Genomic DNA, 10,860 nt, shown 5'->3' with positions numbered 1-10,860 from the left:
AAAGAAAACCTGACCAATTTTTTGCCCGGGGGGAGATAATATTTTTGTTATACTGCACAACAAACATCTCTTCCCTCTGCTCTAGGAGATATATTTCTATCTTTCAAGGCTGTTCACTTTATAAACATCCTTAAAAAGAGAGAAAAGGCTGTTCGTGACTCTGTACAGAAATAAGAAAGATTCATGCCGAACTTTCTTCCAGTACTAAAATCTATGTCGCCAGGTGTGTGCTATTCCTTGAATTACTACAACCACCTGTGTATATGATTGTAGCATTTCTTGAACTGCTTTTCTGCAGGGCTGTGCCTTTGCTTCTGTATTTACCACATCCAGGTGGGTACCAGGTACAGAAAAGGCATTTGGCAAAGTTTTTAAGATACAGGCTTTTGTCCTTTAAATATTTTCTGGATCAGTCTTCAGGTTTATTGCCTCAGCTAACCTAGGAGAGCAAATAGAAAAATTGAATAAGCGGGCTTTCACTAAAAGTCTCAAGTGGCTTTTGTAGCTCAGTGGGGGAGTTTCCCTTTAGTTTATAAGCACTGGAACTATAGCAGCTGTGGTAGAGGTAGCAGGATTGAGCAATCAATAGCGATTAAGACAGAGAGGAACGGTGGCAACTGGCGTGCTGGCAGCCAAACAACAAGTGTTGGGACGTGGTGACAGTCAACCACAGTGTCAGAGACAGAGCTGCACCTAGTACCAAGCAGCAGATATGCAAGAGTTTTAGGCCATGCAACACCCGAATAGGATCTTAAAATATATTTAGGAGTTTTCTGGTCACAAAAATGGGAAGGGGAAACAGAATAGCATGTGGGAAAGAAATAAATAGAAACGTTGTACATTGGGGGAAGGTCCAAGTAATATACACAGAGGTGGGCAAAAGTAGGTTTACAGTTGTTCCTATGGAAAAAGACATGCAGGTTATGATTAATACAATAGCTTTATTAACTCTGTGTTTCACATACTCAAAACTGTGAACCATCTTTTTCCCACCTCAAAGAGATGGTGGGGGAGGGGTAGGGCAGCGGGGGATTCAATAAGAAACTAACCAGAGCCCAAGTAATAGAACCATCCATTGCAGATGGGTAGACATGCAGCAGCAATGCAGCGGTGGGGAGGGAAAGAGGGCCTGCACTGATTCTTAAGTACAAATAGTTTGGGAAGATGGCTATAGGTAGTAAGGCTTTTACTAGGAAATGGTATGTGGGGCTTTTGCACTTGCACTGATTTCTCTGATGGCAAAGAAGGATGGATTCTTTGAGGAGGTGATGATAGTTGCTGGATTTAAGTTAAATGGTGATGGCACTTTTACCCTAGAGGGATGGTGAGAGCCAGGACTGAGGGGCAGCAGGCAGAGTCGGTGAGAAAAGGAAAGATTCCAGGGTGTAATAGAGCAGCTAACCCTTATGAAAGCCCTCGTTAGGCACCAGGCACAGACCAAGAGCTTTCTGCATATTATCACATTTTGTTCTCCAGGTAGCACTGTTATGATCACTCCCATTTCACAGATGAGGAAACTGAGACAGAGATTAAGGAACTTGTCTAGGGTCACACAGGTTAACAAGTGGTAGAGATGAAACTTGAATCCAGATAGTCCAGCTCAGGCACTGTTTTATACTACCAGGCAAAATGAAGGAGACTTGGTGGTGAACCATCTGAGCAAAGTGGATGAACACACAGCTAAGGAGAGCTCAGGGTCTGATCTGACTCACCTGTTGTTGGTGCTGATAGGACCAGTGCAGGGGATCAAGGAGAAAGCTTTTCAAAATTAAAAACATTACAGAGGACACTGATATAAGCACTTTGCTAAGTGCTTCAATTTAATTCTTCACAGTCCATTAGGTGGCCAAGTTGAATGTAAATCAGCAAAGGAAAAGGAAAACTTGAAAATGACCACAATGTTTCCACAGCCTGGGTAAACAGGAGCATTTCAAGAGGGAAATTCTAAAATGGGAGTGGGTTTTGCTTAGGGAAGGGCTCTGGCAGCCCATTTCAGGCCATGAGGTCCCCTCTCATTCCTGATTCTTGTAGATTCTCACTTTGCCCCAGCTAATGACTCTAGGACTGAATTAATTGGAAGGAAAGGGGATGAGAATGAGCAGTTACACTGATGAACAGCTGAAAAGAATGGAAGAATGGTGATGATAGGAATAGAAAATCCTTTTCCTGCTGGTGCTGTGATGGAGAAGGGGAGTGCTGACTTCCATTGCAGTGAAACCTGCACACGAAGATCCAGAAGAGGCTTACTAACCAGTAGCAGCATTTGGAATAGCAATATATGAAACAAACGCAAACATTATATTTTAGGCTCATAAGAAGATATACACCATAGACTAGCCTTTCATCAAAAGGAATTAGAATATTACCCAAAGCTCGAATACAGGGAAAAGTTATCTGAGGTTTATTGGCTGCATGCCGACCCCTGACTACTGCCCATTGGGTCAAGGATCCAGTGAAGGGCCATCTTGTGTCCCCCCAGTGAACCCAGAGAGATCCCATCTTCCCCTCCATCTTTGATTTAAACTCTCTCCCACTTCTCCTCATACCTCCAATAAACAGAGATCCAAAATAACACTGGCACATAAACTATTTTGTCAGGTAATTTTCAAAGGTAAACACTTTCAGATTTCAGGAAACTTTTATTTATTTATTTATTTATTTATTTATTTATTTATTTGTAAATGCTAATTGAGATAAATAACTTTCAGAAGTGGAGGTGGGGGATGACATTAATCAGGGAGGTGGGAATTGTTTTTCTCTTCAAGAGTTGCTGGGGGTGGTTATCATCTCTTTGACTTTTGTCCCATATGCTGTCTGATTAGCCATTGTTTTATTGATTCATTGTTGGTATAATTAATTGCCCTATGTTTTCAGGTACCTCATTAAACATCTCTGGGTTGCTGACATCTTTTACCAATATACAACCCTTTTTTGTTATTGAGTACGCACAGAGAATTTGATAATGGTTTGGAGGATTGTTTTTAGTAATAGAACTCTCTCTGTCTCATCAAAGAGAAACAAGTGTGAGGATGTAGGGAATGTGCTGGGAACAATAGGTGGTTTATATGATTCTTTGTGCTGATTTAAGCAAACAGTATGGGCCTATCTTACCTGGAGTCTGGTGCACTAAAAAAAGAAATAATAGTCCTAGTTGGTTTGGCTCAGTGTATAGAGCATCGGCCTGTGGACTGAAGAGTCCTGGGTTTGATTCTGGTCAAGGGCATATGCCCAGGTTGCGGGCTCGATCCCTAGTGTATGGTGTGCAGGAGGCAGCCAATCAATGATTCTCTCTCATCACAGATATTTCTCTCTCTCCCCCTTCCTCTCTGAAATCAATAAAAAATATTTTTTTAAAAAGAAATAATCTAATGTGTGTGTGTGTGTGTGTGTGTGTGTGTGTGTGTGTGTGTCTGTGTGAGAGTTTACTTAATAGCACTTTATTGTACTCATATGTTCTCGTTTTTACTCCCAAACATCCCTCTATTTTCATTTGTTCCCTTTATCTCACCTTAAATTAAGAAAAACCAGGAGAGTTTGAAATAATTTTCAGTTAATGACTACAACTTGAAACATATTCTACTTTTCTCTGAATGTTTAATGATTAGGTTTCAATAATTACATTTAGGCATTTTTAAGCTGAAGATGGAGGTTAGTTGTGTGTTTAGTCAGAGGCTGTCTGCATCATTCTGCAGTCTCCTTCAATATACTCTAACTGCAGTCACTTTCCTCTAATGGTAACTCACAGAAAACCAATAACATCCTCAATAAAAGGGTTAATGATATTTCCTTCTCCTCTGAGGCCCTTAGATTTTGCTGAATCTCTTTCCAGGACTGAGGAAATTCTATTAATGGCAAAATAAAAGTAGGGTATGCTGCGCCTGTCAACACTCACCCTGTCTCTGGTCAGTACAGAACCCATGTCATTGAAAATCTATTCCCATTAAACCCTGGATGTGACCAAAGGAGGGATGTTTCTGTCAAGCCTGCCCAATGAATTGAGTCCAACCTGCAGTACTTCAGGTTACCAAACATTTCCAGGGTTGAGTTCACAGAGTCCCCCCTTTTTTGAATTAAAATTGGGAGTAGGGGTGAGCAAATAAAACCACCCAGAGAGAAAGTGCAGGAATCTTTACAAGTGCAAATTTATAGGAAAGATACCTCCCTCCACTCCTGACAAGAAAAAGAAAAGGGCAACACCTGGACATAGGAGAAGCTGTCTCTTTTCAAAAGGTGTTGAGAATAAATAAAACATATACTTTATTTTTTCCCCATTTTTTCACTGTCCTAGAGCAATCCTTCTCAAATTTTAATGTGCACACAAATTACCTGGGGGATCTTATTAAACTGCAGCTTCTATCCACCAAGTCTGAGATTCTGCATTTCTAACAAGCTTCTAAGTCACCCTTGGGTTAGAGGCTGGAGCAGGGATTCTCAATGTGTGGGCCCTAGATCAGCAGCATCACGTAAAAACTTGTTAGAAATGGAGATTCTGGGGCCCCAGCCTAGACCGACTATGGTAAATGGAATACCCCCCAAAAAAGATGTCTACCCTCTAACCCATGGATCCTGTGACTATATTACATATAAAAGAAACTTTGCAGATATAATTAAGATTTATGTTCTTTTAAGATTATTCTGGGTTATCCATTGGGTCCAATCTAATCACAGTGAGTCCTTAAAAGGAGAGAACTTTCTCTGGCTGGAGTCAGAGAGATAGACAAAAGGAAAAGTCAGAGAGATCGAAAGTGTGAGAGGGATGATCTTGTGGAGGGGGCCACATGAAAAACGTGGGAAGTAATCCGGGCAGCATGTAGGAGCAAAGCCCAACCCATGACTGACATCCGGCAAGGGAGCGGTGACTCCAGGGAACTGAATTTGGTCTACAACCTGTATGAGCTCGGAGACAGATTCTTCCCTCAAGGCTTCAAGAAGGAATGCAGCCCTGCTGGCACCTTGATTTCAGCCCCGTGGGACTCTAAGCAGAGGACCCACTTGAGCTATGCTGTATCTGGACTTCTGACCCACAGAGCGAGCAGTGAGATAACAAAATTGTTTTGAAGCCACCAAATTTGTGGAAATTTGTTTTAGTAGCAACAGGAAATGTGTAGATTGAGTGAATCAGGAACTTTGAGTTTGGAGCCCAACAAATTTTTTTAATGAGCTCTGCAGGCCATTCTGACACCTGCTGTAAAAGATCATGCTTTACCATAGAGCATGTTCAGAGCCTGACATGGATGGGGTTCTGCCACCTAATAACTGTTGCAGCATTGGCCAGTCTTCCTAACATCCCTAATCTCTATTTTTCTCTGCCTATGCAATTTGTAAAATAAGGTTAATAAAACAAAGGGTTGATGTGAGAACTTTGATCAGAATCGTTGGTAAAATATTTAAGTTCTTATTACAATCAGTCCTCAAATATTACCTTCTTTCCTTCCTTCCATTTCCTTCCATGGGTACAATGATGTAAATAGTACTGATGGTGCTGATGTCAGCTTTCTGAGGCTTAGGGCTTGGAACTTGACCTTGATTGTCATTGTAAATATGAGCTAGAAAGGAAAAACTGAATCACAGGAAGAAGATGCAGGTCTAATTCATAAGAAATTGTTCTGCTCAGCTTAATTGCTACTCTTCAAAAAGAGAAAAAATGAGTATGTTTCTCTTGTTTTTAGAAAAAAATCAGCACTGTTCAAATCTGGATAGAGAACGTTGGGTTCTAAATGTGACCTTTTAATGATGGCAAGAGTGTGAGTTGGTTATTTGCATCATGCAGTCTTTGCAGTGGGACCATAGCAGCTAAAATAGGTTTATGTTCTGTACATTGTTAAGAATGCAACATACTAATTCAATTTGATAGTCTACTGGAGTGCTCTAATGCTCATTAATTTTAAAAAATTTCAAGTGTATTTCCTTTCATTTGTGTCCACCTCTAAGCTGAAAATATTTGCTAATTCTTTCTTCTTTATCCACTCTGCATGGTGAGCTGCTTCCTTGGATGATTACATATTCTTCTTCTCCATGATCATCAATCACTGTGTGATGAAATTTGTTGATCAGGTTTATTTTGCAAATGATGCAGTTTGCAAAGTCCCAGGTTCATAGTCATTTTCCATTGCTGTCTAGAGGAGGCTAAAACTCTCAATCAATCAACACTTCTAGATTAATTTTTTCCCTCTCTCTGAAATAAAACAAGGAATTAAGAGTTAAATTAGGCTTCCTGGCGTATGTATTTATTAATCAATCAACCTTCCACATTCTACTAAATTAATGTTTATGGTACAATATCCGCATACCGATTTCTGTGTCTGCCAGCTCGAAAATAGTGCTGTGCTGAATGAAGCAAGATTCTATCTGCTGTGAACATTTGTATAATGAGCCACAGCCCTGGAAACATTGAAACCCATTTAAAGAGTGACCAGAATAATCTCTCAGAGAAAAGTAAATGGGTAAAAGATCATGAATAAGAAGTAAATATATATTTAAGTACATACAATGGCATCTATTTTTTATTGCACAGTTCTTGGTTTTATTGATATAAAAATGCATCTGGGTAACTTGGAGATAGAGTTGGAGGGATTCTATGACAGAGATCTTCCTCCTTTAAATATACATATAACCCAAATCTCGTACAATTCACTGCATTTCTTATTATTAGATGTAGTAAATGTGTTTAGTGCCCAGAGGATGTTGCTAAATATCCTTTTATGCCACAACATGTTGTTTTTCTCTGACAATGGGGTAAGGAGCAGAGGTCAGTTACCTAAACAGTGTGTTCCTTCCACCAGAAACATCACCAGCTGGGAACTTGTTAGAACTGCTGAATCTCAGATTCCAGTTCTTCTGAACCAGAATCTGCATTATGACAAAATCCTAGGCAATTTGCATGTACATTAAAGGGTGAGAATTGCTGGGGTAAAAAAGTGGTTGGGAGGTGGGAATGTGGACATGAAGAATGTGAAAGATAGAGGTGGTGAAAGACAACATTGGACAGAAGTGTGCTTCCCACCTACTTGCCCTCAAGTCATGAAGGGTTTGCAATGAATCACTTGTGCTGTTTTGCCTTTTTATTCTAGTGTTCAGTAGAACGCATGTGTTTAATGGTTGACCAGATTTGAGGGAGTAGTTTATAATTATGCACTCACAGAGCAAATCTATATGGCTTGCTTCTATTTTCTAATGTAGCATCTTCTGAATTTTAGCATGACCTTGAAAAGTGCTGTGGATAGTAGAAAACCCAAGGATTTTGTGGCTACACTGAACTGGGTTTTAACTCTAACCCTGATAATGTTCTTAATTGTATTAAAAGTTTTTATGTAAAGAGTTTATATATATTTAGTGCTATCACAGATTACATGAAATGATGATGCGTAGGAAGTTTGAAGTTTAGCGACCAAAACCAGGTAGGTATCTAACAAATGCGTCTTTGCTTCTTCTTTCCTACCAATCATTCACTGGTCCATCCTATACATCCCCATTGTCATGTAGATATAAATATATGTGTTCAAATCTATCTAACACCTGTCTATCTATCCATCCAACCATTCATCTATATATCTGTCATCTATTTATCTAAACTTTATTCTTCCTTTCTACCTGTCTTCTGATATAAGTATTCATGTCTCATCTTATTAGATATGCCACTTTCGCTACCTTCACTCCCTTTTCTACCTATGCAATTGAAGATATGCAGGCAGGTCAGGCACTTGGGAAGAAATATTTCAAACAGCTGAGCTTGTAAGGTATCGCCTGCTATTGTATTGATATTCTGTATGCATTATATAGAGCTTTGTGGATCACTACTTTCTTTCTTCCTAGAAGATAATTGGCAGTTCCCAGAGTCCATCTTACACCTTCCAACCTGTTCTTAGGGGTCTGATGGCTGAGTAAAATGGGCATAAATCTAGATTTGACATTGCCATGCACATTTCTCCCCCAGCTTGCTCCCCATTTCCTTCATCCTTCTGTAACTGTGTGGGTTGTACGCATAAATACAGATGAGGAGGGTGAGACTCAGTTTATTTAGGCTTTTGGTGACATTTAGGTTCTGAACACAACCAGGTAATATTGGATTCTAAGTCCCCTGCCCCCACCTTTCTACTCTGAAGGTTTAGGGAGGAATGAGGAGAACACCTACTCTGTGCTTTTGTTCTCACAGGGAAGGCTCTTGAGCTCAGATGTCTTCAGGTAATCAGTATCAGAATCCTGACATCGAGAGAACAAGATTTTGATACTGAAACTGATCTTTCAATATGAACTGGAATTATTCCCCACTGAGCCAAACTGCTCATTTATCTTATATGTGACAAAAATCTGCTCCAGCATATGGTTTCACCTTCGATAAGGAAAAAAGTCATTTTAATTGCTAGTTAAGACTGCTGAGTTAACTTTAATTTGCAGGCACTTTATTAACTGTGATCTACTTCATTTAAAGCAGCAATAAATGAGATTTGGTGTTAGCATCCCAGTTATTAAATTTCACAAGCACTGTTAGAAGATTTGAGGTCACTCTTTTGAGACTCTGCACCATTTACATTTAAGACCTTAGCATACTTGAAGTGTAGGCAGAGTTCTCACACATAGTAGATTTTTAATAAATGTTTAAAACCTTGAAAAGGAAGGTGTGTATACTCTCGCCCCTCATTCCCTTTAATGCTCTTATTCCTATAGGTGTGTGTGTGTGGGGTAGCATATCACTTCTTCTCATTAAATCTCTCAAATCAAAACGTGTGGCAGCAGTTGCTTAAAATAGCGATGTCAGGTACTGAAAGCTGTACATTTGCTTATAATGAGTTAATGCAATTTCCTTATTCTCTTTTTTATTTGGTAAAGGCAAGCAGGACCAGTAGCTACTTCAAATAGTATACCTGTTGTGAAATAGAAAATGATAGCTTTTAGCCTGTGGGGCATAAGTTCTTAGATAAAAGAGCATATTTTGATGAAAGACTATATATAGTACTAAAATCCTTGTGGCCTGAGTTCTTGTCTCATTTCTACTATTCACTGAATTGTGACCTTGAACATGTCACTTATCTCTCAAGATCTCAATTATTTTACCTGCAGAATGTGAGGTTGGAGATGAAAATCTTGTTTAGGTTCCACTGAGTCCTTAAGGTCTGTCATTCCCTTTCATAACCCAGTCAGGTCTCAGAACCTGGGTTCTCATTTCCATTTTATCACGAACTTGCTGTTTAACTCAGGCTAGACATTCTAGGCCTTCATTTGCACATGTGTCACTACAGTTTTGTGAGGGATATTCCTGGGTTTTAGCCTTTAAGTTGTTAGTTGAACACATTTTTAAAGAAATTATGAGAATCTTAAATGTAATGTATCTATATGTTGCCTAGGTTACCAAAAGAAACAGAATGTAACATGCCTCCCTTATAATGACTCAGAGATGTTAGCAAACACTGCACTGATGTGTCTTGACACGCGTGTGTCCTAAGGGTGATGGAGGTGCCTCAGCCCATCACCTCAGTCAAGGACATGGGATTATTATAGTGTGTAGTATCTCGGTCTTGTCCCCCTTCCTGTCAATTGTCACTTCTTATGATGTTGGTTACCAGTGGAAGGCAGATCACTAAACTTAACATCAATGGCCTTAAATTTATACATCATACTAAGCCTGTGGCTTCTGACTTGAGGGAGACTCCCTTTCTTTTTCTTGATAGCAAAGTATATCGACTTATTGACAACAGTTTCCTTTACAACTTATTGGCCTTTTAAATGGATTTATTTAGTTGATAACAGTGACTTGAATGTCTAGAGTTGCCAGAAGTAGAAGTTGGGAGTGGGTTCTCAAGTACAACTGTATACAAATATATATTCAGTAATATATTCAATATGAAAAGTACCATATTTTAAAAATCTTTTAAATCCCATACAGGACTTAGCACAGTGTCCTGTATGTAGCAGACAGCTAATAAATTTTGTGAAAATGCAATCTAAATTTGATCATGTGGGTTATAGATCCCAATTCACATATATCTAATGGTCATTTAATTTTTAAAAATGTATTATGAGGAGATATATATATATATATATATATATATATATATATATGTAATTTTTTAATTACATATATATGTAATTTTTTTAATCCTGATATTCCTTAGGCCTCCCTGGGTTGTGGGGAAAAGTGGAAGCACTTTAATATGAATGACCCAAATTTCACTCTTCCCTAGATGCAAACATAGGACTTTGAATACTTTGGAAATTCCCAGGGTGTGCTTATAAGTGTCTCTATTACTGCCACATGCTAACACGACCTCTCAGCTTTAACAAGGCAGCCTCTGGGTTTTGCAATATTTGCAGATCGGAGCCCAAGGTGGGGTGGGGAAGAAAGAAACAGATTACATGTTTATCATGAATTAGAGAATGACTGTTGCTCTCTCACTTGTGTCTCACTCTTCCCCTCATCTTTATCATCATCATCGTTTTTGGTAGGAGGAAGAGGGATGTTTTCCTAAGCAGTGTGGTTCTACTGAAATAGATTTTCTGTCGGGTTGCCTTCCCCTGACCCATAATCATCTCTTTCTACAGGCCTTGGTCAGGTGCTCAGTGTGGGATAAGTCAGGAGACAAAGCCAAGTAAGAGAATTTGTAAGAGCTGAAAATGCTCCAGTGCCGAGGCTTTCTTCCAGCTGTGCTCAGTCTGCCTGCCTTCTCTTCCCTTTGATGAGGTCTCTCTTCCAAATAGGCTCCTGACAATTCACTGGACATGCCCCCATATGTGTGACTCTCAGCTTAGGTTCTTGCTGGGATCCAAAGTATGTGGAATCTCTGATGTGGGGGATATTGTATAATTCACGTAGGAGCTCATCCAGTAGGTGGCAGATTGACAATATGGGTAGCTTTTGACAACACA

General features: G+C 39.4%; 1 protein-coding gene across 1 annotated transcript in view; it reads left to right on the top strand.

The window, feature by feature from the left end:
* ERCC5 (ERCC excision repair 5, endonuclease) overlaps nt 1-10,600 on the top strand; it is a gene marked incomplete at its 3' end in the record, with an annotated part of 135,913 nt that extends 125,313 nt beyond the window's left edge. The window contains exon 19 of the mRNA XM_080661719.1: nt 10,537-10,600. Within this exon, the coding sequence (XP_080517845.1) occupies nt 10,537-10,565 (29 nt within the window). The remainder of the gene's footprint in view (nt 1-10,536) is intronic.
* Between the last annotated feature and the right edge of the window lie 260 nt (nt 10,601-10,860).

The sequence above is a fragment of the Plecotus auritus genome, assembly GCF_963455305.1.
Source record: "Plecotus auritus genome assembly, chromosome: 3".
Taxonomy (NCBI): Eukaryota; Metazoa; Chordata; class Mammalia; order Chiroptera; family Vespertilionidae; genus Plecotus; species Plecotus auritus.
The sequence above is the reverse complement of the archived record's forward strand: the minus strand, read 5'-3'. Positions and strand labels throughout refer to the sequence as shown.